The 26,896-nt window shown below is 44.1% G+C and overlaps 1 protein-coding gene across 1 annotated transcript in view; it reads right to left on the bottom strand.

The window, feature by feature from the left end:
• Positions 1 to 26,896, bottom strand: part of acsbg2 (acyl-CoA synthetase bubblegum family member 2) — a 74,082-nt gene that overhangs the window by 23,818 nt on the left and 23,368 nt on the right. Inside the window, exons 4-8 of the mRNA XM_084310519.1 lie at positions 13,111 to 13,379; positions 9,170 to 9,258; positions 4,660 to 4,780; positions 2,064 to 2,144; positions 1,180 to 1,329 (exon numbers count right to left, since the gene is read on the bottom strand). Of these exons, the coding sequence (XP_084166645.1) occupies positions 1,180 to 1,329; positions 2,064 to 2,144; positions 4,660 to 4,780; positions 9,170 to 9,258; positions 13,111 to 13,379 (710 nt within the window). The remainder of the gene's footprint in view (positions 1 to 1,179; positions 1,330 to 2,063; positions 2,145 to 4,659; positions 4,781 to 9,169; positions 9,259 to 13,110; positions 13,380 to 26,896) is intronic.

The raw sequence follows: 26,896 nt of genomic DNA, 5'->3' as shown, positions 1-26,896 counted from the left end.
TTGTAGAATGATCATCATCTTCTAGACACTCCAGTACGAAGACAATATCGCCGTATTTTCTCGAAAATAGTGAGAGAGAAAATAAAGATATGATGTCAACGTATCCTTGTTTCCCAAGCTGTTCCTAATCCAATTTCTTCCATCATGGTGTCAAGTGTGGGGATCTACCGAGGCACCTCTTCCTTGTGGTGAAAGCGAGAAGGAGGAGAGCAGGTGACCACACACCTGCTTATGAAGGTAAGCTGATGAGGGGTGTGGTCAGACTAATACTGGTATTAGAGGTACATTTGTGGTTTATTCAGTACGCGTGCACGTACGCGAGATAGTGCAGTAGCGATGCCAAGCTAAGCCACTAACGATACAGAACCACTGCACCGCCATGCCGATAAGCAACCTTTGATTAGAGCGTAATTTACAAGATAAAGTGTGCCTGAGGGAATATTATATCACCAGGAGAAAACACACCTGTCAGGCAGGTAAACTAACAAGGTTCAAGCTTATATAGTGACTCCTTCTGGATCAGAGCACCCACCAAATACCTTGACAGTCTTTTGGCAGTGGTGGACAGTTCAGTTGCAGTTCATCTAATTCTAAATAGATGTTACAGCATAAACCAGAACTGTCTCGTGTAGATGTTACAACATAACAAGAACTGTCTTGTGTAGATGTTACAACATAACCAGAACTGTCTCGTGTAGATGTTACAACATAACCAGAACTGTCTCGTGTAGATGTTACAACATAACCAGAACTGTCTCGTGTAGATGTTACAACATAACCAGAACTGTCTCGTGTAGATGTTACAACATAACCAGAACTGTCTCATGTAGATGTTACAACATAACCAGAACTGTCTCGTGTAGATGTTACAGCATAACCAGAACTGTCTCGTGTAGATGTTACAACATAACCAGAACTGTCAAGTAATAAATGTAACCAGCATTGCAACACGCTGATCTGCGTGGCACAATCGAACCCATTTTATTTGACTGCATCTGTAGAAATCAGAAAGGTTACTATAATCCACCAGGAAGTGCCTCTTCTAGACATTCTAGTTTCCTAACTTTGTGTGATAAACTCTTAATCAAGCTAAAATAAAAAAAATTTGACTGCACAGAAACCACCGTAAACCCCACACTATGGGGTGGCCTGGTTGGAAACCTGACTGACTTGACTCACATTGTCGTGGCTGAGCATGACTCCTTTGGGCTGCCCTGTGGTGCCCGAGGTGTAGATGAGCGTGCAGCACTGGTTGGGTTTCTGACTGGCGATGATGTCATCCAGGGCAGCGTCCGGCTCATCGCGCCCAAGCTCCATAAACTCTGCCCACTGTGGATTACAAAGGGCATAAATGTATGAAATAAAATAACATTTTGGGAGGGAAAACTATAGTTCAGGAATCATAAAGGGGAACTATTTTACTATTTCTTTCACTATTTTGGCACCTTTACACAATTCCTGTGAGTCTATGGAACACCTCTGTAAGGTTTTTTATTTCTAATCAAGTACTCAAAAACAGCATTTTTCTACCTCAAGATCTTAAGGCCATTTATAAGATAGTTCCCCTTTAAAGAGAAATGTGTGTAGGCCTATGGCAGTACAACATGATGTGTGTGTAGGCCTATGGTAATACAATGTGATGTGTGTGTAGGCCTATGGTAATACAATGTGATGTGTGTGTAGGCCTATGGCAATACAACGTGATGTGTGTGTAGGCCTATGGTAATACAACGTGATGTGTGTAGGCCTATGGCAGTAAAACATGATGTGTGTAGGCCTATGGTAATACAACGTGATGTGTGTGTAGGCCTATGGCAGTAAAACATGATGTGTGTGTAGGCCTATGGTAGTACAACGTGATGTGATTAGTTAAGCTGGAATCGTCTATTCATTAAGTCTTGGTTTCATAAAGTGAGGCTGTATTCTCAAAGTCTCAACCCATAATTAGTAACAAAGAAGCCTCTTCTTGCTTATATAATGTGTTCATGTGAAGTTATTTGAAAACATGCCACACGTCAGCAGGAATGTATGGCATGACATTTAAATCTTTGTAAAATTCTCACCGTGTACAGATTTGGTCTCTTCTCTTTGAGTGCATCTTTGTACTGGATAATAGCTTTCAAGTGTGGCAACTTGTCTTGAACCTGTTGTGAAGACAAAACGCAGCATGTTCCCATGAGCAATGTCCATAAAACATCTGACAACAGTCCAGGAGAACATTTGCATCATTCCTTGGTTTAAGGAATGCCTATAATTACCAAGAACCCAATTACGACATCACATTTACCAGTGAGCCTGTAGCGAGATACGTCTCACACATGACACATGAGCACCGGCGAGACCAGTGTTGGGGATGCTACTCCGAAAGCATAGTCATCACACTGGACTTATCCCTGCACCTCACCTCTCCTCTCCTTCCCTTGGACAGTTTCCCTCACATCCCCCACTCATTCATGGTCCTCTTCCTCCACCTCCACCTTCCTCTGCTGGACAATTCCCATCATTACCTTTTGGTCTCAATATACTTGTATGTCTGGTCAAATTGTCCATGTTTCTGAATGTTCTCCCCATCTTGTTATCTCTCCCAGTGTACCTGTTACCCTTTGTTTTCCCTTGTCTGGTTTAGGTTCTTGTCTTTAGTGTTATATGTGTTTAGTCTTGTTTTGTGTTGTTATTTAGTCTTACTCTAGTCTTGTCGTTCTGTTCCCATCCCAGGTGTGTCTCGTTTCCAATCAACCCTGTCCCAATCCAATCAGTATGTGTATATATGTCTTGTCTGCCCTGCCTTCCTTGTCGGGTCATTACTCTGGTGGGGCGGCGTGGTTCAGTGGTAGAGCGGGTCATCCAATGATCGAAGGGTTGGTGGTTCGAATCCCGCTCAAGCCCATGTCCATCCCACTGCCGTTGTGTCCTTGGGCATGACACTTAACCTACTTGCCTCGTATGAATGTGTATGCATGTGAATGAATGTTGGTGGTGGTCGGAGGGGCCGTAGGTGATGATTATTCGCCACGCTTCCGTGAGTCTGCCTCAGGGAAGCTCTGGCTGCAATTGCAGCTTACCACCACCGGTATGACTGTGTATGAACGAATAATGGACTCTGTAAGCGCTCTGGGGTCACTGGGGTGTCATGAAGAGCGCTATATAAATCCAATCCATTATTATTATTATTAATGCTGTTCCTGTCGTGATTCGTGTTCGTTGGATGTTCCAGTGTTTTTGCTGTCATTGCTGTTTTTCCCGTCCTCCTTGTGTTGCTATTCGGATTGTCAGCTGTTCGCTGAACATTCCCGTGAGTAGTCTTGAGTAAACTTGCCAGAAGAAGCACTTATTGCTCCTGTCTTGGAGGATAAGCTTGTTGCCGTTATTAGTATTACCTCGCTTGCATTCTTGTTTGTATATACTGTTATTGTGCTTATGTAGCACCGTTGTCCGATGTCTTTTGTTTGTGCCTCGTTTTTGTGTTCTCCCCCTTACTTTCCCTGTTTTGTCGTTAGCTCAGTATAGCGTTCTCTTATTAACGTATTTTGGAGACAGTATTGTCTCTCTTTATTTTCCCTGTTTGTTAGAGATGAGAGTAGTCTCTCCTTTTCTTTATTCACCGTTGTCGCCTTATAGCTCCTTCACAAATAAACATTATTTTGTTTGAGAAGCAGCACCTGCCTCCTGTCTATCCACTGCCTGTCTGCGTTTGGGTTCTACCTCCTACCACACCACCATGCTGTCTAAACCCACCCACTCTAACAGGAAGAGGCTGACCTACAGCAAAGCTACCATCAAGAGAAATATAGTTTGTTTAACTGAAGCTACTGAAGGTAGTCCAAAGTACTTTTTTTTTTCTTTTTTTTTTGATCTTTTTCCCCCTCCATTTTCCTCCGATTTTCTTCCATCCCAATGTTAGTCGTTATGCCAATTCCCAATCCCTTCCTGGTCGCTGCGCACTTACCCCCCACAGTCAGATCATCTGGGAGAGTGGAGGCTACCACGTGCTTCCTCCGACACACGTCCAGCCAATCACCGCTTCTTTTCACCTGGCAGCGCGGATTCTCATTGAGAGGGCGTAGCGTGTGGGAGGATCACACTATCCCCCTCAGGTCCTATCCGCGCTTAGCAGGCGCCCCGACCGAACTGTAGGAGTCGCTGTTTACAACGACCCGGACCCACCCCGCCAGCTTCTCCCACCCTCTAATACAGCCAATTGTATTAGTGTGAACGGCCAGCCAAGCTGGTGACAACCCCGGAGCTGTGAGCTGGACTCGAACAGGCGAATCCAGCTCACAGCTCCGGGGTTGGTGACGGTCCAAAGTACTTTTGTAATAATAATAAAGATTTTATAAAATAAAATATCAAAGCCACATTACATTTTATACAAAATTATAATGAAGTATAGTAGTTACATGACTATAATAAGCCACTTGAGTTTATTTATCATTAATTGCATTTGCATCACCATATCACCATTGCATTCAAAACATAAAAAAATTACTTATCAACTAACAAATCAATGAATCCATTAATCGACTAAGACGGAGCAGCCCTGTAAATCTGAGCAAAGCGTGTAGCCCAGCCCATTCTACCTGCAGCGAGGTGTGTGTAGCCCAGCCCATTCTACCTGCAGCGAGGTGTGTGTACATTCTACAGGTAATTCTATAAATTCACCTGGAGGATCTTCTGCAGCTGTTTGTGGTTCTCCACGACGAGGATGTTGGCCTTGCAGTTCTCTGCTACGTACTGACAGGCCTCTGGAGAGTTGGTGGTGTAGATGCCCACAGCAAACCCACTAGGACAGACAGAAGAACACATGGTCAGAACACATGGTCAGAACACAGCCTCATCATCTTTAGTAGAGGTGGAACGATCTACATACAGATTGTAAAAAAAAAACAGTACATTCAATACAGTGTATTGAAATGTAAAACTGAATTGACGACTGTATTCCCTTGGTCTCTTGTTCTCCCCCATTTGTCCTCTAAACTGGGCATCCTGTCAGCGTAGTGGCCGGGTGGGAAGGATACAATATGCACACACACACAAATAGTTTGTTTGGCTATTTTTCTGAGCCAAACCAAGCTGTGTAGTATATGTATAATAGACCATTAAAACTCTGCAGTATAAATAAATTTTAACGCATAAAGAACAGAAAATCTAATTCTAATCAAATCTAATTTAAATCTAAATCTGTATCTGAAAATGTGTGTATTGTTTTTACACCCCTAAGCTTCATACCAGTGTTTCTTCAACCGAGTGTCTGGGGGCCAGGCTGAAAACAAGTGTCTGGGGGCCAGGCTGAAAACAAGTGTCTGGGGGCCAGGCTGAAAACAAGTCTCTGTGAGGGGCTGAAAACAAGTGTCTGGGGGCCAGGCTGAAAACAAGTGTCTGGGGGCCAGACTGAAAACAAGTGTCTGGGGGCCAGGCTGAAAACAAGTGTCTGGGGGCCAGGCTGAAAACAAGTCTCTGTGAGGGGCTGAAAACAAGTGTCTGGGGGCCAGGCTGAAAACAAGTGTCTGGGGGCCAGGCTGAAAACTATGGTTGGGTCCCTCTGTGACAAGGGTGTGCCTTCATTAGTATATTTACTCTATAGCTTCGTCATATATACTCCACATTAGGGCTGCACGATTAATAAAAAAAATATTACAAAAATATTTTTAATATTTAACTTTTTTAATTTTAATCTTATTTTTACTTTTTACTTAACTTTTTAAAATTATGACGATTCTGACTTGAGTTATTTTGTATGTTACAGGAGACTTAAGTTTAAGTCAAGCACTTTGATATTATGTTATGTTGTCTGTTTAAGAAAGAGTGCAATAAATGATTTTATTGAAAAAATAAGAATCGTGTGAGAGAATCGTGATCTCAATTCTTAGAGAGAAAAATCGTGATTCACATTTTAGCAAGAATCGTGCAGCACTACTCCACATCGACATGTTACACTGTATACTTACTTGTACATAATGCACTTTACTGCTACTTTGCACTCTGGTTATTTTGATGTACTCTGCACTTGTGCAATGACAATAAATTGAATCTGAATCTAATGTAATCCACAGGCTGTAGGGAAAATATAAAAACAGACTTCTAGCACGGTTGTCTGTCTCACAGGTTAAATTAGTGTGCAGTAGTATAAACTCCCTGACTCAGGAGAAGAGCAAAGTTATAGTACGCCAATTTGAGCATATAGATCCAGAATGATTCAGTAGATAAGCTGCAACCCAGTGGGGCAGTACGTGGAACCTGTGCTCAGTGTTTAACCGGTAGAACCAGAGGAGACGCATCATGACATAAGAAACCTGACTCTTGTTTTTCCAGAGCCGCAGGCAACTCGTCTCTCAACACTGGTTTGACAACTTGGACAAGTGTTTCAGGTTTCAATACATTCTTATTATTGTGCATCATCACCAAATGCCAGATCACAGGCGTGGGAGCCTGCACAGTGATCTCTAGATGACACCACGAGATTGTGTTGCGATTGCCAACACAGTGGGGGAGGGGCTCGGAAAGCATGACTAATCAGTTATAACCAAAGATAAAAAAATAAATAAAAATAAGTAAAAAGATTGTACAGTCTTTTACTCTCTGCTACTAAGGAATATACCTTGCCTATATTACTACCTACTATGCTAATATGCACTCAAGTCTGTAACACTCAAGTTCAACACTGTTTGACGAACAATGTTAATTACCCTTAGCTGCCAGAGTTGTACCCTTCCTGCTGACTTGTTGTAGAGAACTTGTAAGTCACTTTGAATAAAAGCGTCAGCTAAATTACTAAATGTAAATGTAAAATCAAGACTTTCAGACTAATCCTGTTCTTTGAAAGACCCCTCAGAGCTTCTTTCCCATGGTAGCATCGACCTGAACCCACACAGCGCTGCTGGGACGACCATTCTAACTTTCATTGGCGAGGTGTAACATGTGGGAGGCTCACACTACCCCCGCCATTTCCTGTCTCTGTTGTGCAGGCGTCCCCCAACCGACCTGTAGGAGTCGCTGTCCACAACGTCCAGATTACCACCCATCGACTTCCACCCGCTAACTCTGCCAATTGAGTTAGTATGACGGCCAGCCCAAGCCGGAGGCAACGCCGACAGCCGGATTCGAATCCGGTGTCTCTTGGGGGGGGGGGGGGTTATGGGTGGGGGGTTTGAAGGCTAGGCAGAACAGGTGGGTTTGTGCATGTGCAGTGCGTGAGAAGGCCCGATCACCAAAGTTTTTAAGTTTGGATGACTGGACAGTGAGGGAGGCAGTGGAGGAGGACCGGAGGGAACGGGTGGGGGGGTAGGGAAGAAGGAGATCAGTCAGGTAGGGGGGGGCCAGGCTATGGAGGGCTTTGAAGGTGAGGAGTAGTGTTTTGAAGTTGATGCGTTCTTTAATCGGGAGCCAGTGGAGAGAGTGGAGGACAGGAGTGATGTGTTCACAGGACCGGGTGTTTGTGAGGAGGCGGGCGGCTGAGTTCTGGACCATCTGCAGTTTATGGAGGGAGCGGGAGGTGATGCCAGTGAGGAGGGAGTTACAATAGTCAAGGCGGGAGGAGATGAAGGTGTGTATGAGGGATTCAGCAGCAGTGACGGATTTTGGCAATGTTGCCGAGGTGAAAGTATGATGTTTTAACAATGGAGCGGACATGGGGGTCAAACGAGAGGGTGGGGTCGAGGATGACACAGAGGTTGCGGACTAGGGGGGAAGGGGTGATGGTGGAGTCATTGATGGTAAGTGTGATGGGTCCGGATCTGCTGAGGGTGGTTTTTGTGCCGATAATGAAGAGTTCCGTCTTGTCGCTGTTTAGTCTTTAATTCTTTCTTTAATCTTGTATAAATGTAAGGATATGTTAAACTATAAAGCCTTGTACATCATTTACTGCTCACTTATACTTCCTTACATATCTTACTGTGTGGAAGTACGAGGGTCGACATTTAAAAAGACTAAATCCGATAGTCGTACTGCAAAAGCGGGCCATTCAGAGCCTTCATAAGGCTGGTTATTATGACCACACAAATCCACTGTTTATAAAGTCAGATGTTATGAAATTTTATGATTTGGTTTATTATAAAATTATGCAAATAATGTACAGAGCTAAAGCAAAGTTAGTCCCGGACGGTGTGCAAAGGTTTTTTTTTCAATACATGAAAGAAAATATGATTTGAGAGACATTTGTAAATTTACTGTTCAAAAAGCTAAGAAAGGAATTAAAAGGAGGTGTATTTCTATTGTTGGGGTTAACTTGTGGAACAATGCTGATATATATTTAAGAATGAGTACTTTACTTTTGGTTTTTAAGAAAATGGTTTGTATAGCTATTTTTGAAGATTACAAATGTGAATAATAATTTTGTTGTTATTTTCTTTTAGAATACTGTTTTGGAATCTTAATTTTGTTAAGAATATAGGACAGGCATATAAGCATTATGCTTCAGTCTGTACCTTTTCAGTCACTGCCTGAATCAAAGATTGTTAAATGATTGTGCATGTTGTATTGTGTGATGACTGAATATAACTACTACTACTATATCAGGGAGATTTCTGACTATTGCCACCAGTTACTGAGTTACATAACCGTGTCATTACTTTAGTAAGTACTTTAGCTGGCAACATCGGATGTAGTAGAACGCGAGCACTGTGTGCTAGGAATGTGTGTCGATACCGTGATGTGAGCAGAGCACAGTGAGGGGGGAGCTCTTTGTTTTCAGTCAGCCGTCGTTAAGCCAACAGTGCCGCGTGCAGAACCCTCCCAACCCAATATGGTCACATTTCACATGTTGGAGTTCAATGACAAACAATGGAAGAAATGTATCTATGCACGCAGACACACACACACACACACACATATACATATACACACACACACACACCTGGGAGGTTCAACAGAGAGCTAGGAACATTCCACTCATCACTGCATCATACATGTGAAACATACACACACACATACACACACACACACACATGTACCCAACCCCCCCCCCCTAACCCCCACCCTTCTCTATCCACTAGAGAGCTGGATCCCTAAGGTGGCCAATGGAAACACTCCTCTCAGCCAGCTCATGTAACCTACTGTACTTTGTACCAAGTGTTTCTCTAGTAAACCGATCACGATCACGATCGGTTTAATAGATCACGAAGATCCGTCTACGACATAATTGATCTGAGTCCGGTTCCACCACACTACTACTCACCCTGCCAAAATGGCGGCAATGTCGGAGATGAACCACTCGGCGGAGTTGAAGCCCAGAATGCCGACTCCATGGTAACGCTCCAGACCAAGCTGAGGGAGAGAACAAACACACTCTCAATATGAAGAACAAAAGACGAGGAACAGCAGATGAACAATGGGGGCAGTGTGGACGGGCCGGTCCCGCTCGAGGACGAACATTATGCTCACCTCACCTTGTCACCTTGTCGTGTAAGACATGTGTCTTTAAGGCAACAGTATACTTTGACCTTTGACCTTTTGGAATTTTGCAGAGAACATGAAGCCCCGGGGGCCACACATCGGCTCCCATGGCAACGTGTGGTAATCTAAGCTGCTGCCGCACAGCATATTGTATGTATATTGGCTGCAACGCATTCCACCGTGTTTATATTTCGTGGCAAGTAACCGTTCGTTTTTTTTATATACTGACCTGTGTTTCATTGCCTTTCATGAGACTTCTATGTTTACAATATTTCAGCAAATTACCTGTGTTTAACATATTCAAGCTGCTTCCCATCTTACATTTTTTTGTAGGGCAATTTGGAAAAATATATCTAATTGCAGATTTAGATATGCATTTTTGACACATGGATGGATCTCTCACTGGTGAAACATTTATCATATTACTATAGTTTTTTGTCCAGTGACCCCAAGCTAAGGATCAACGTTTATACTGTACTGGATTGGAACTTGACATTATACTTAAAGTTAGTAAAAGTATGGATTGGAACTTGACATTGTACTTAAAGTTAGTAAAAGTACTATATTGGAACGTGACATTTATTTAAAGGTTACTTGAGATTTAGGTTTTAGAATTCAATATCGTCAGTGAAAAGAGTGGTATCGGTGCATCCTTAGTATGAAGGCAGATATCATCTCTTCATTACTTAATGAGTCTTTCATTACAGCAGCAGGAAGAGAATATGAGGCGTGACATAGGAAACCTCAAGTCCTATGATTGGAAATCTGACACCATGCAGATTAGGATATAGGCTGCCAAACGATACTCACAACATACGTGTCATGTACCTAAAGCCTAGTCTCTCCAAGTGAAGGCCATCAGGTTCAAGCCAGTGTATTAATAATAATATAATATCAGAAACAGTGCAGCTTATCTGTGTGTGTGTGTGTGTGTGTGTGTGTTCTTTTCTGTGTGTTGGCCACAAGCAGTTTATGAATGAGTGTGTCTGACTACAAAAAGAAGTGTGCGAGTGTAGAAACACATCCCACACACTGGGCTTGAGTCAGCCTTGTGCCTCACAGTGTAGGGTTTCAATATAGACAATCCAACAGGCTTGTCCTGAGCTGCCCCCCTGTCTGTCTGTCCCATTCTGTTTGTCTTCCTCCCTGCCTTCCTCACTGCCTTCCTTCCTCCCTGCCTTCCTCACTGCCTTCCTTCCTCACTGCCTTCTTTCCTCACTGCCTTCCTTCCTCACTGCCTTCCTTCCTCACTGCCTTCCTTCCTCACTGCCTTCCTTCCTCACTGCCTTCTTTCCTCACTGCCTTCCTTCCTCACTGCCTTCCTTCCTCACTGCCTTCCTCACTGCCTTCTTTCCTCACTGCCTTCCTTCCTCACTGCCTTCCTTCCTTCCTCCCTGCCTTCCTCACTGCCTTCCTTCCTCACTGCCTTCCTCACTGCCTTCCTTCCTCACTGCCTTCCTCACTGCCTTCCTTCCTCCCTGCCTTCCTCACTGCCTTCCTTCCTCACTGCCTTCCTCACTGCCTTCCTTCCTCACTGCCTTCTTTCCTCACTGCCTTCCTTCCTTCCTCCCTGCCTTCCTCCCTCACTGCCTTCCTTCCTCACTGCCTTCCTCCCTGCCTTCCTCACTGCCTTCCTTCCTCACTGCCTTCCTCACTGCCTTCCTTCCTCCCTGCCTTCTTTCCTCACTGCCTTCCTTCCTCCCTACCTTCCTTCCTCACTGCCTTCCTCACTGCCTTCCTTCCTCACTGCCTTCCTTCCTCACTGCCTCCCTTCCTCACTGCCTTCCTTCCTCACTGCCTTCCTTCCTCACTGCCTTCCTCACTGCCTTCCTTCTCACCTAGGGCCAACTTTCTTTAGGCAACTAAACTGGCTTCCGGTCAATAAAAGGGTAATTCACATCAAATTAGGTCTCACACACAAGATAGTTCAAAATACAGGTCCGAAATATCTATCTAATTATTTTAATCGATTCCGTGACAATCATTCATACTCCACTAGAAGGAGCAGTACGGATTTTATTCTGCCAAGATTTAACTCCCTAATGGGCACAAATACATTTTTATATTCTGCAGCACTGGAGTGGAACAAGCTTCCAGTGGCCCTGAAAAACATCGAGGAGGGGGGAAGTTTTAGACGTGCCACAAAGAAATGGCTAGCCAGTGAAGTATAGAATAGCCATAGGAAGGAGAGGGTAGGAAGTGCTTTTTTGTATGGGGTTGCTATTATGTTTTATTCTGTTTTTTTATTATGATGATCTTTGTTTTATTATGATGCTCTATGTTTTATTATGATGCTCTATGTTTTATTATGATGCTCTATGTTTTTATTATGATGCTCTGTTTTAGTATGTTTTATTATGATGCTCTATGTTTTATGATGTCTGTCCATGTCCAAAATCAGGGACCATGATGGAAATAAGTGCTTGCACTTTCTCATGTTTTTATCCCTTGGATGCTGTCTTTTACTCCACAATAAAAATCAATCAATCAATCAATTCCTCACTGCCTTCCTTCCTCACTGCCTTCCTTCCTCACTGCCTTCTTTCCTCACTGCCTTCCTCCCTGCCTTCCTTCCTCCCTGCCTTCCTACCTGCCTGCCTTCCTCCCTGCCTGCCTGCTTACCCGTCTGCCTGTTTGCCTGTCTGTCTTTCTGTCTAGCTGTCTGTCTGGCCCTGCCGCCTGCACAGCTGACCTTTAGTCTGGCCCTGCTGTACATGTTGTGCTGGGGGCAACTGACCTGCCAAAAGGTTAAAATGACTGAGCCGGGGGCGAATGTAACGTAGTACAACAGAAACCTATTGTTTAACAGATGTGTTTGTACACACACCACTTGTTCGGTGGCTTGTGTGTATGTGCGTTTAGACACACCCACATACTGCTCTAAACCCAATGCCGGGTTCTCCAACTCCTCCACATACTCACTCACACACACACATGCTCACTTCATTGTGTAGCAGAAGCAGGGCATGTGTCGCGGAGGCAGCCCTGGCTCAGAGCAGCAGTAAACAAAGGCTCCCTTCTCCGTGCAGAACGTTCACATTTTCAACGTCTCGTTTGGTTTCCAGTGGTCTTCATACACACTGCTGTGATGTTGCGCTAAAGAGATGCTCGCCGAGTGACGTCTTACCACAGAACGTTTTACAGTCTTGAACTGTTTTTTATTACCGCCTATAATAATAAAGAATATCTTATCTACGGACTGATATGCTGCGTTTCTATCACTATAGATAACCTACGCTCCGGTTTCACACGGTGCCGTGTGTATAAATCCATCGCAGACACTCGTGTACGACCAATGTGCGACCAATGTGTATTCTGGGTTTATGTCCCGATAATACAACATTGACTGATCAGATGTAGTGTCCTGGCACTTGTTGTGCCGTGTTCTTAGTATTTCCTATAAGAGGGTTTTTATTTCTGCGAGTACAATATCCACAGACAGATTTCCAAAACTGCCACATTAAGTTACAGTATTTACAACGTTGCATGTACATGGTCTCTTCCGTACCCACTCCAGTCTAAGAACTAGGGTTTCACCAATTTTTTTTGGCCGATACCGACATCAGATTTTGCTCTACCCATGTTGACTGATACCAATGCTCGAAAACAATAGTTTGATACATGACTATCCTCAGATAATGAAGTGATATGATGAGTGATATGAAGGGGGTTACAACACTCATTCTAATAAAGATTTACCACCAAAATTGTCTCCGCTCTCACCTTCATGAAGCTCTTGGCGGCGGTGCGGCAGGTCTGGTAGTATTCTCTGTAGTTGAGGGACTTCTGCTGCTCCCCGTCCTTCCAGCTCAGCGCGGTGTAGCTGCCGAAACGCTCCACGGTCGACGTGAACATCTGGTTGACGGTGATTGGGGTCTCGGCGGCCAGGCCAGACTCCCCCATCCTCAGCTTCACCTCCCCGTCACCCTGGGGCGTCCACAGCCTCGCCTCCCCCGCTACTGGCACAGAGAGAGAGACTGGACGCTGGACAGCTACAGAGAGGGAGGGAGGGGAGGATGAAAAGATGAGAGAATTTAGGTTAAATGTATTTACTCTAGTCATTGCTGAAGGAAGTTTGCCCTCTTTTACATATCCGAGGGACTGTCTGCTTCAGGTGCTTCAAGTTAGACGATTACGCCTACAGCCTCGTTTAAACGGCAGCAACAGGTGTACACACAGGGCAGGCCTTAGCCTAGAGATACAGTAATTAGGATGGAATAGGAAGCTGAATAACCTTTTGTTTTTGGTCATATTAACTCTTTCTGCGCCATACCCGAGATTTCTCTGGTTTCAAATCCAACCGTTGAGCGCCAACCCCGAGATTTCTCAGGTTTAGATTGTTTTTTCTTTTTTTTCGATTTTCCCATTCTAAAAGCTCATGCGGACCTGCCTGTGTCTCCCTGGCACCGCTGCCTACGTTAAAATTGCAATGACTATCAAATCCCGACAGGTGGCAGTATCGCCTACCTTTTGAACTGGGTCTCTAAGGTATCTCTCTCGCTCTCTTTGTGCCTGGCTGCAGGAATTCCCTCCCCCTCAAATTGAATCAGAACACAGCCATCTGTCTGAGATTTGCTCGCCTGAAACCTATTGTTTCCCGTATTATAGCCAGGCCCAATGCACACCGGTAATGACGATCGCGATGGACCTACTGGGATTATTCATTTTGGAGTACCTTCTGACTAAGGTAAGGTCTATTTTAGGTCTATTTTACCGAACCTAAAACATGCTTTTGTATTGATCACAGCGTTGTATTTTACCGAACCTAAAACATGCTTTTGGTAACGATCGCAGGCCAGGGTTACACGACAGGAAAACGACGACCCCCCCCCCTCTTGATGATTTTGTGAAGAAACATCTATATATGGTATATACCATTGATTTGGAAATAATATAGGTTTCAGGCGAGCAACCCGAACGATTTGCGCATATGCATATAACACATCATATCTCACTATCTAGAAAACGAGACTGGATTATTTCGAAACGGGACGATGTTTAGCGTGGAATAGCGCACAAACGAAAGTATGTAGAAATGAACTCGTTTGTCAATGTTGGACTATAAACAGTGCCTGTCAAATGAGCCATACTATTGTCTCCATAGCTATAATACAGAACACACGATGGGTCCGCAAACATTGCAAAAATTGTCAATAACGCTGGCGCCAAAGATGGGAAAACAGCGTGGCGCTCAATGAGTTAAGACCAGAACTAGACTTATATGAGGCAATCAAAGAAACAGATATTACTGATGATCATGTTGCTTCAAAAAGGAGTATAGTCTCCAGCATCTATGTAAAACAACATACCCAGTGTGGGTGCAGGGTTGCTCAGTCCAGGAGCCCCAATTGCCTTTTCTGTTTTAATATAATATAATAAAATAATAAAATATTATTTCAACATATTTTAGGACATGTGTAGGATCCAGACCTAGGATGTTGGATCCTAGGCATGTGCCTTGAAGTGTTGAGCCATCACAAATAATGCACCCTCTGGTGGCTTTGTAATATACCCTCTGATGGCTTCAGAATATACCCTCTGATGGCTTCAGAATATACCCTCTGATGGCTTCAGAATGCACCATCTGATGGCTTCAGAATATACCCTCTGATGGCTTCAGAACATACCATCTGATTGCTTCAGAATATACCCTCTGGTGGCTTCAGAATATACCCTCTGATGGCTTCAGAATATACCCTCTGATGGCTTCAGAATACACCCTCTGGTGGCTTCAGAATATACCATCTGATGGCTTCAGAATACACCCTCTGATGGCTTCAGAATATACCCTCTGATGGCTTCAGAATATACCCTCTGGTGGCTTCAGAATATACCCTCTGATGGCTTCAGAATATACCCTCTGGTGGCTTCAGAATATACCATCTGATGGCTTCAGAATACACCCTCTGATGGCTTCAGAATATACCCCCTGATGGCTTCAGAATATACCCTCTGGTGGCTTCAGAATATACCCTCTGATGGCTTCAGAATACACCCTCTGGTGGCTTTGGAATACACGCCCCGATAGAGCTTCATAATAATTCACACATAACATAAACAGACACACTCTCTCACATTAAACTTGTTTTACAATGAAATTACCCTGTAATGACAGACATGGGCAGAAAAAGCCCCCATTGGGACCGATGCAAGCAAAGAAAATTGTCATTGTCTCCATCATAAGCCAAAGCAGACCAGTCTGAATGAACTCCTGCTAACAGTCTCTCATTAACCCAAACGAACTCTACTCTAAAATGGGTTTTTAAATCCGACAGCCTCTTTGTTTGATGTATAAGAAGGAGGCACCTTCACAGTGTCTATTTGCTTGTGTTGCTAAAACAAAGTCTTATAGTCGAATACCCAATGGTAAAGTTGACTAATCTCAATTTCACCTATGTATTTTGGCAATATCAACAGACATGTGGGCCTAGTGGCCTTCGTGCACCACTAAGCCAAAACATTAGCGTGCCCAAGTTGACACATCCAAACTAAATTGGTTAAACTGAGAAGAGTAATTTCCATCCCGAATATCTGTGTGTGTGCCAACTCTCCACCTTTGGGTATTTTGGAACTATAAGCCTCTTTGTTTATTCATATCTTCGGCTCATGTTCGGGGAGCTGGTGTGTTGCCATGGAGAGTGGGACACAGACACAGACACACCACTTTGTATGTGTTCCTCTGTCATTGGTATTTGACTTCCTAACAATGGGGACTGCCAATCACTCTAAAACACCACAAACGAGGGCGGCTGGGTGGCGCAGCGGACTAAGCACTCGTCACCAACGCGAGAGACACTGGTATCGAATCCGGCTGTCAGCGTTGCCTCCGGCTTGGCCGGCCGTCATACTGGCAGAGTCAGCGGGAGGGAAGCCGGTGGGGTGGTATTCTGGTCGTTGTAAACAGCGACTCCTACAGGTCGGTCAGGGCGCCTGCACAGCGAGGGAGGGAGATGGTGAGGGTAGTGTGACCTCCCACACGTTACACCTCACCAATGAGAGTCCCCGCTGCCAGGTGAAAAGATGCTGCTGGCTGTCTCCTATGTCTCGGAGGAAGCATCTGATAGACTTCAGGGCTCCCTAGACCGACCAGTGGGGGGCACATGCGAGCAACGACCAGGAAGGGGAGGGGGGGAATTGGCATAACGACTCAATTGGAATGGGAGAAAAACACAGAAAAACAGGAGAAAAAGTGGATCAAAAAAATAATAAAACACCACAAACGAACCGTAGTTTAATTAGTGATCCTAATTGACCTTCGAGTCAAGTCAAGTCAAGTGTTCCTTTATTAATCCCCTTGGGGAAATTCAGAAAAGGCTCATCATTCCACGGAGAACGTTGCTTAGCAGTCCACAGCTGAGCCTCGTCTGCTCGGGGAGAAGATAAGGAGGAGATGTTTTCGCCGTCCGTTGCACACGAGGAAAATAGAACGCAGTGTTATTACAGGGCGGGGGAAATCTAATTCTGCATGTTCTGTTCAGAGCGTAATTGTTTATCAAACTGCCAGGCTGATATCGGCTTGCTTTATCGTTACCATGCCGACCGCGAAATCATGCCATCGTCACAGAACAACGCGGCATTACGACGTGACACAAGGCGACATGACCGGACCACCAACTGCAAGTTGTCAGGCTGCTGTCAGTCTGTTCCCATTAAAGGTCCCCAGGTCATTGTGATTAGGGTCGCCGTGAGGACTACTATCACAACTCTGAAATACAACTTCATTCAATATCTGAACTACAGTGAAATAGTTATTTACAATAGGATCCAAGCATCTGCCTCTGCTCTGTGTATTTATTATGAGCCCTGTTAAAGTCCTATAATAAAAACAGACATACAATAGAGAATAGTGTGGTCATGTGACCTTATTGGCTCCCTTTACATACAACACTGTGTGTGTGTGCGTGCGTGCGTGCGTGTGTGTGTGTAATCTTCTGTCACCTCACAGTGACAGCTGTACAGGGAGGAACCTTCTGGCAGACTAGAGGCGTGTGTTTATGACCAGAAACACACCAACTGTCAACACCATATATAGGTCACAGGGATGGACAGTACCAGTGGGGATGTACTAGTGCAGGGATGGACAGTACCAGTGGGGATGTACTAGTGCAGGGATGGACAGTACCAGTGGGGATGTACTAGTGCAGGGATGGACAGTACCAGTGGGGATGTACTAGTGCAGGGATGACAGTACCAGTGGGGATGTACTAGTGCAGGGATGGACAGTACCAGTGGGGATGTACTAGTGCAGGGATGACAGTACCAGTGGGGATGTACTAGTGCAGGGATGGACAGTACCTGTGGGGATATACTAGTGCAGGGATGACAGTACCAGTGGGGATGTACTAGTGCAGGGATGGACAGTACCAGTGGGGATGTACTAGTGCAGGGATGGACAGTACCTGTGGGGATATACTAGTGCAGGGATGACAGTACCAGTGGGGATGTACTAGTGCAGGGATGACAGTACCAGTGGGGATGTACTAGTGCAGGGATGGACAGTACCTGTGGGGATGTACTAGTGCAGGGATGGACAGTACCAGTGGGGATGTACTAGTGCAGGGATGGACAGTACCTGTGGGGATGTACTAGTGCAGGGATGGACAGTACCAGTGGGGATGTACTAGTGCAGGGATGGACAGTACCAGTGGGGATGTACTAGTGCAGTGATGGACAGTACCTGTGGGGATGTACTAGTGCAGGGATGGACAGTACCTGTGGGGATGTACCAGGGGCGTTTTTAGGGTTAGAAAACATTGGGGGCTTTTTTTAATACGCAATTTTAGAGTAATTAGAGATGAATACTGAATAACTAGAATCATTAGAGGTTCTCAAAGTGAGGTCCAGGTCCATGAGAGGGATCTGGGCAGTCCCCATAGAAAATTCAAAGTTAACAGGACCAAATCATCAGTTTCTTATTTATTTATTTAACCTTTATTTAGCCAGATAAAACATTGATCTGGTCCAAGAAGCCCCAACAGGAGTACAAATATACACATATATATATCGTTTCCGTTAGCCGGTAATTACCGGTTTTTGACCGGCAAAATCTGTTGAAGTCCGACATATTTAATCTCTCCGGTCATAATGTCCGGTGAAAATAATTCCCTCTAAACACAATTAGATTATTTGAATTGTATTAAAATAGGCTAAAATTAAATAGCCTATGCGATGAACGAAACAAACAATCATTAAGCAGCCGGTCTAATAATGACATTGTCTTGTCAGCGCGAGCTGGCTGCTGATATATTTGCGAGAAGCATCCATCTGCCGGCCGGCAGGGTGCAGTACTCCAATTCAGCCATTGGCAATTCAGCTGTTGGGTGGGGGCGCTGCTGAGCGGTTTCCAGACCGGACCTAAAAACACTGCTGCTCCATGCTTCACGTAAATATATCAGCAGCCAGCTCGCGCTGACAACAGAATGTCATTATTAGACCGGCTGCTTGGTGAAGCAACGATGAAACAAATGATTGTTTTGTTCATCGCATAGGCTATTTAATTTTAGCCTATTTTAATACAATTCAAATAATCAAATTGTGTTTAGAGGGAATTATTTTCACCGGACATTATGACCAGCACCAAGTCGTTGGGAGGTGGAGATATAAATCACGCAAACCCACGATAATGTTCAGTTCTTCGCTTGATATAATTAATATAAATGTCCAATATAACGGAATTCGTTAGCTCATAAAAATGTGATTATAACAGACTGCTGTTTATTAAGGTCGGGCAGACTGCCCACCGACACCTCAAGTCGGCAGCAGCACGAAGTCTCGAGGGACTTATTTTATTTGGAATATATTAATGACTGTATATACGCAAAAGTAGCATAGTTTTAAGTTAAAATATTATAAATGCCTTGATGATGTCATTCTTTATATAGGCATATCAATTGTTTTTAAGCTCAATAAACTCTGACCGGAATTTATCCCATTTGTCCGGTAGATTGAAATCTACCGGACACTCAGACCTGCAAAAAAAAATTCTAACGGAAACCACATACACACATATACACCAATAACAAAATAAAAACACAGTTAAGAATCATACACATAAGCAAATAAACAAACAAACAAACATATGCACAGTGTTGTGAAGGATCAGATTAAACCGAATATGTATATTTATTTATATATATATATTTAATTGTATTTGTATATCGTTTGATATCCCCTGTATATTCCTTGTACAATATGCATTGAATATCCCCGTTTCTACTAAACAGCCCATAATAGTTTCATTCTACCATTGGACTAGAACCTGGCGCCAGGTTGCCATACCCCTAGGTTCAAGTTCAATCGTGCCGCCTAACATGTCGAGGCAGCCCCCGGTTCCGCGCAGTAATATGCCGGGCGAAATACGTGTGGTACTATTTGTTCATAGCGCATATATATATGACGCTCGTAAAGTAGAACTTTCTTTTAGTCCAGTTCTTTACCCTCCAACAGAGTGACAGACGCAAAAGCCTCCCCACGAAGCACGTGCGGTGTAGTAGGGCCTACTTGGCCCAGAATAGGCATTGAGATATCGTGTAGATTAATAGTTGAATGGTCATAGTTTGGCACCATACCGTCGAGTTGGACGTATTCTATTAAGCTAATAATAGTCTATTTATGTATGGTGCATCGTTCGGTTCGAGTTCTACAGTTATCAGTACCCCCATCGTTCCTGACGTTATCTGGACGCTTATCCAGGCTGGTCAGACCCCTAATGGTGATTGCATCCGAGGAGCTCCGGGTCAAGAGCGACTGGACCTGTATATTGGATTACTCTACCCGACGACGGCGAGCCTTCCACGGCTCTTGGATTATGCTTTATGTGCTTTGATTATTCCATGGATAAAGGCCAACACTGTCGAGTGTTGGAATTACCCCCCGGAGAGGACTACAGGTGAGGCGGCGCTCTACACGTGAGGTCGCACCACGTCTCTCCGTTGTGGACCGGCAGATACCGTTCCACAGAGGGTCCAGCTGTGTTCGTCTGCGGCCCGAGGTTCTGTGGGCACTGGGTCTAAGACTTTGGATTCTCCCAAGACACCGTCGGCCAGATGGGATACCGCCAGCGACTTCTCTAACCCCCCCCTCCTACTGTCTTACAACCAGCGGGACCCCCCCCCCCCTTAGTGTATCCAGCTATAATTATTTAAGTACTATCGCTATCGTTTCCTAAATATTCCAGGTTGTATACTTACTCCCTGCGCAACCAGAGATTGGACATTCAATGTTGATTTACCTACGAATACTCATTTGCCATAAAAGTGCATACTTAACATTTCAAATCATAAATGTAATTAAGTGAATATTGTGTACACCCTTTGCTGTATTAAATATTCGATTTGGTCCATTTGTGTTGGTTCGTTTCATCAGGTGGGAAAGTGTTCATCATACTTATATCTTGTACTGGGTGGCCAGAAGTTAAAGTACATGAGGTAGTGGTATTAAATATCATATCTAACAATACAGTCAGGGAATTGTACCCCTCAGCTACACACAGCCTATGTACAAAAGAAATAAACAGTTCATCTCTAGTCTTTACAGTTTTCTTCAATTGCATAAACACTCAAATCAAAAGTATTACACAATTATCAAAACCTTACACTCAAGGAGCAAAATATAGGCCCAGATTTGCACCCCTACAATGTCAGCCTCACACTTTTTGCAAAACAATACACACAGTGATTTGCAAAACACTAAACACACTTGCATTACATTAGACACAGAATGTCAAATTACGACACATATGAGCCAATTGGTTAAACACAGCCATCAGATGCACAAACACACCATTGCTTAATTGTAGATACACCAATCAGGTTTAAGCACTATAAAAATGCAGCAGGTGAGTTCACCTGTCTTCAACCAAAATGGAAGGAGAGTGAAGTACTGTACACAGAGAACGTGAAAATATACAATACATCCACCAAACACTACACAAGACAACCAATGATGCAGACTGATGAAAATATACATTTTCTCCCATTTTCCCGAATCAGTCAACATGGAGAATCACAACAAAAAATTATCTTGCCAGATCCAGCTAGGCAAAGAGATAATGTCTAGTATTTTCTGTTTACATTTTTTCAATTTTTGTTTTGTTTTACTGTAATTTTAACCTGTACAGTACAGTATTTTATGTTTGTCTGATATTTGCTGAGCTTACAGTGTTATGCACATAGTAGCATGAAAACTGGGACATGTATTGTTGTGATTCTCCATGTTGAAATGTTGACTGATTTGGTTATATGGAGAGAACATTTATATTTTCATCAGTCTGCATCATTGATTTGGGTATATGGAGAGAAAATGTAATTTTTTTCATCAGTCTGCATCATTGATTTGGGTATATGTAGATAAATAAATTATATTTTCATCACAGCATTGGTCTTGTGTAGTGTTTGGTGAATTTATTGTATATTTGCACATTCTCTTCGTACTTCACTTACAGTACTCTAATCACTGAGAAGTAGAATTGCTAAATGTGTTTTAGGTTAAGCACAGCAGTGTGTGTAACTGGTTCAAACAGAATTAAGTCATATGAAACAAAATGTAGTTTTTATAAATTAGTGTATGGTTTTGACAAGTGTTTAATTTAGCAAAGGATCTGATGTGTTCTGATAATTGTGTGTGTGGTTGTGCTAATTGTGTGTTTTGAAACACCGGGCCCCGTTTTCAAAATCATGCTTAGGCAATCGAAAAAAAACTGTATTGTGTGTTTCATTATATACATATGTTTCAGTCTTCTCATAAAAAAAAGATTCGATTTTTGGGTATTTTCCTGCCTTTGGTCCGCTTTGCATTCACATCTCAAATGAACCGCAGCAGGGTTCACTTGCAAGAGTGAATGAGCTTTCACACCACCCCAAACCAACCGGACTATCCGAGGAAATGAACCAGGGTTCGATTAAAGCTTATTATAGGACACTGGACATGGGTATGGATGGCTCCAGGTGCTGCTGCGTTAAAGTGCACATCTTCAATATCTGTACTATTTAAAAGCACAGTGCAGGACACACTCAAAGGTTATCGCACCTCAGAGATGGCAGTGGACATGTATGACAGGACAAAGGCCATAATGGCCTTTGGATTGAGGAACATACTACCAGCCAAAGGAGGAAGCAGAAAAGGATGACGAGTATGTAGTTGAGTCATCTTGTGGCACAAGCTCAGACCTCAGCTCAGAGACTGTTCTATCCAGTCGTCGACAGAATGCTGCAAGAGCTTGAGAGCAGGTTCTCATGAGTTGGATAACAACTTATGAGAGGCATACAGGCATGTTATCCAGCCTCAGACCAGTTTCTCTCAGTGGAATTGCTGCAACCCCTCGCCACACATTACAATATCCAACTATTGCCAGAGGAGATCACAGTTGCAAAGTGTTTCCTGGTCAGGACAGGCAGAGATGCAGTCCCTCCTATCCAAAGTGTCTTTTCCCTCCTGGATGATGATGATGATGATGATAATAATAATAATAATAATAATAATAATAATAATAATAATAATAATAATAATAATAATAATAATAATAATAATAATAATAATAATAATAATAATAATAATAATGCATTTGATTTATAAGGCGCCTTTCAGGACACTAAAAAAAAAGTCCACAAATCGGTGAATGAAAAAATTATAGGATCAAATGAAAACTACTTACTAAAAATGGATGTTTAAAAGTACTAAAAACCAACAAAAAATACCAAACACTAACAAACATTCAGCACAGACAATGGGAATGCTGACAAAAAAAAATTAAATTAAAAAAAGGTAAAGTAGATCCGGGGCTGGGAGAAAAACATCCGGGGCTAAAGCCCCGGAAGCCCATGGCTAACGACGCCACTGGGATGTACTAGTGCAGGGATGGACAGTACCAGTGGGGATGTACTAGTGCAGGGATGACAGTACCAGTGGGGATGTACTAGTGCAGGGATGGACAGTACCTGTGGGGATGTACTAGTGCAGGGATGGACAGTACCTGTGGGGATGTACTAGTGCAGGGATGGACAGTACCTGTGGGGATGTACTAGTGCAGGGATGGACAGTACCTGTGGGGATGTACTAGTGCAGGGATGGACAGTACCTGTGGGGATGTACTAGTGCAGGGATGGACAGTACCAGTGGGGATGTACTAGTGCAGGGATGGACAGTACCAGTGGGGCTGTACTAGTGCAGGGATGACAGTACCAGTGGGGATGTACTAGTGCAGGGATGGACAGTACCAGTGGGGATGTACTAGTGCAGGGATGGACAGTACCTGTGGGGATGTACTAACTAGTGCAAGATACTAGTATCAGATATCAACCCGATGCCGTGAGAAATAAAAGCAAAGAAACTTGACTTGCTACATTATTTTGTGGATTTTTTGTTCTCCTTCATACAACAAGAGTCACTTTAAGGGGCGGCTGGGTGGCGCAGCGGTCTAAGCGCTCGTCACCAACGCGTGAGACACCGATATCGAATCCGGCTGTCAGCGTTGCCTCCGGCTTGGGCCGGCCGTCATACTGACTTAATTGGCAGAGTCAGAGGGAGGGGAGTCGATGGGTGGTAATCTGGTCGTTGTAAACAGCGACTCCTACAGGTCGGTCAGGGCGCCTGCACAGCAAGGACAGGAGATGTCGAGGGTAGTGTGAGCCTCCCACACGTTACACCTCGCCAATGAGAGTCCGTGCTGGCAGGTGAAAAAAATAAGTGGCTGGCTGACTCTGCATGTATCGGAGGGGACATGCGATAGATTCTTCAACCCTCCCTACAACCGACCAGTGGGGGGCACATGCGAGCAACAATCAAGACAGGGGAGGGAGGAATTGGCACGACTGAATTGGGATGGGAGAAAAACAGAAAAAGAAGGAGAAAAAGTGGATAAAAAAAATAGTCACTTTAATAGCAACAAGGAATCCTTTGTGATTTCACCTCAAAGTTCTCAGTGTACGTGTGTGTGTGTGTGTGTGTGTGTGTGTGTGTGTGTGTGTGTGTGTGTGTGTGTGTGTGTGTGTGTGTGTGTGTGTGTGACTGTGTGTGTGTGTGTGTGTGTGTGTGTGCGTGTGTGTGTGTGTGTGTGTGTGTGTGTGTGTGTGTGTGTGTGTGTGTGTGTGTGTGACAGTGTGTGTGTGTGTGTGTGTGTGTGTGTGATGACGTTAATGAACACAATGGCATCAGGTACACCTTGAAATAGCTAGGTGATAAAGGTGCAGTTCACCAAAATTACCTGTTACCTGGAGTAACATCTATCCATCCCGATCATTTCGGTACGATTCACTACGAGATATCTGCCTTCACTCCAATACCATAGAGCAGAGTGTCACCTCGGCTTGTATGTGGGCACTGATATGCGAAAATTAACAAAATGGGTTTTATTTTTATATAAAAAATATATATTAATAACATAATAAAAAGCATACACCAATGGGCAAGTAATGCACTCGGTGGAGCCTGATCTAATCATGACCCGGCTACTCTACAGACCTGGTTGTGAGCAGTTTCACATAGGAGCTATTCTCTATTAGGGTGGCTGATTGGCGCAGTGGGCAAGGCGCTCGCCTCTAACGCAGGAGACGCTGGGTTCGAGCCCAGCTCTCGGCGTTGCTACCGGCTGGCCGGTCGTTCATACTAACACAATTGGCAGTATTAGGGGGTGGGAAAGCCGGTGGGTGGGGATTTGACGTTGTGGTCAGCGACTCCTACAGGTCGGTTTGGTGACGCCGGTGCGGCAGAATCAGGAAGCATCGGGGGCAGCGTGAGCCTCCCACGAGTTACTCCTCGCCACTGAGGGTTCGAGCTGCTGCGGTGAAAAGATGCGACAGGCTGCCTCCTCGTGTACCGGAGGGGACACGTGATGCAAGGCTTCTATCCTCACTACAACCGACCTGTGGGAGGCATAGTCTAGCAACGTTCAAGACAGGGGAGGGGAGAATTGGAAATACGAAATTGGGATGGGAGAAAAATAGAAAATGGGGAGAAAAGTGGATAAAAAATAAACGATTCTCTATTGAACTAGATAATAATGAATGGGGGTGTACTTCAGTAGAAAATCGATTTTTCACATTTATTTTTGGTGCCTTGAGCGCCACAAGCCGACGGCCATTCAGCTCCATCACACTGGAGTGACGGCAGACATCTCCAAAACGAAACAAACCAAAGCGATCTGGTTGGATAGTGCTCCGGGTAAGGGGGGAAAATGTCTTTCTTTTCTATTTTGGCTGAACTGCCCCATTAATACATTCTTCAGCGCTAACAGCCGATAGGGTTAGGACGCGGAACACACAGAATGTTCTTGGCCGGAGTCAAAGGAGATTGAAAGCAGGAAAAGGGAAGTTCACTCGTTACCGACACGGAGCGCTGTGGAGCTCAGTGACTTCCTGTTAGCCCACTTCCTCATGGAAAAACGCTCCAGAGGGAGTGGACAGATTAGGTATCGCTGACCTTGGCAAAAGGAAACCTGTGCTGCAAAGGGAGTGTGTTGAACCTGAGAGAAGGGCAGCGGGGGAAGCTGTATGATGTTTTATGTTAATGTGACCTGCCTGTACCGTCCCCCCCTCCCATTATGATACCTGCATTTCCCCAAGGAGATTAATAAAGGAACACTTGACGTGAATGTGTGGGTGTCCGCAAGGAGAATGGGGTGATATAGTATAGTATATAGTATAGAATATAGTATTCAACATATAGCTAACATAGCTGCAGAACTCGAGAACTATTAGGAATGTCTGGCCACCAATTGTCTGACCTGCCCCATGCTGCTATGATGCCTGAATTCCCCCAAGGGGATCAATAAAGGAATGTATTTTCTTATCTTATCTTAGCTTCCTTTGTGTTATGCTGTGTGCTGGTCTCCATAGTGATGTTAAAAGGGGAAGTTCACCCAAAATAGAAAGTGCCATCCATCTATCTATCCATCCAGATCAGGGAGGGGCAACTGGCGGCCCGCGGGCCGCATGCGGCCCTCACCGACGTTCCATGCGGCCCCAGGCAAATATAAAAAAAAAAAAAAAAAAAAAAATTATAATATTTTTTTATTTTTTTATATTGTATTCGACTAAGAAGAGTTGGCAGTCAACTATGGCTCCTTTCGATCGATTAGTCGACTATTTGACTAATAGGGGTCAGCCCTAGTGTGCACATATTCAACGCTGTTGAAAGTGCCGTGCAGCAATATGGGGGTTTTGATAAACTGTCGGCTGTTGTTACCGATGGATTCGCCGGGCTTCTAAGGCAGAGTGGCGTTGAGTGTCCAATGCTGCACTGCATTATACATCAGGTAAGTTCGCTAACATAATTTCCATCTATTGTGCGTCACTATAATGACCAATGCGAGTCGAGTGTAGTCAAATTATATGCGAGAGTTGTTAAATCGTTTTTTTTTTTTTTATCTGATATAGGAGGCTCTCTGTGCCAAGAAGCTTGAATACAGCCATGTTATGGATTTGGTTACCAAGGTTACCAATCTAATTCGTGGAGGCAACAGGTCACTAAACCATAGAAAGTTTGTCTCCTTTTTGGAAGAGATGGACACTGATTA

This window comes from Notolepis coatsorum, assembly GCF_963971535.1.
Source record: "Notolepis coatsorum genome assembly, chromosome: 3".
NCBI lineage: Eukaryota > Metazoa > Chordata > Actinopteri > Aulopiformes > Paralepididae > Notolepis > Notolepis coatsorum.
The sequence above is the reverse complement of the archived record's forward strand: the minus strand, read 5'-3'. Positions and strand labels throughout refer to the sequence as shown.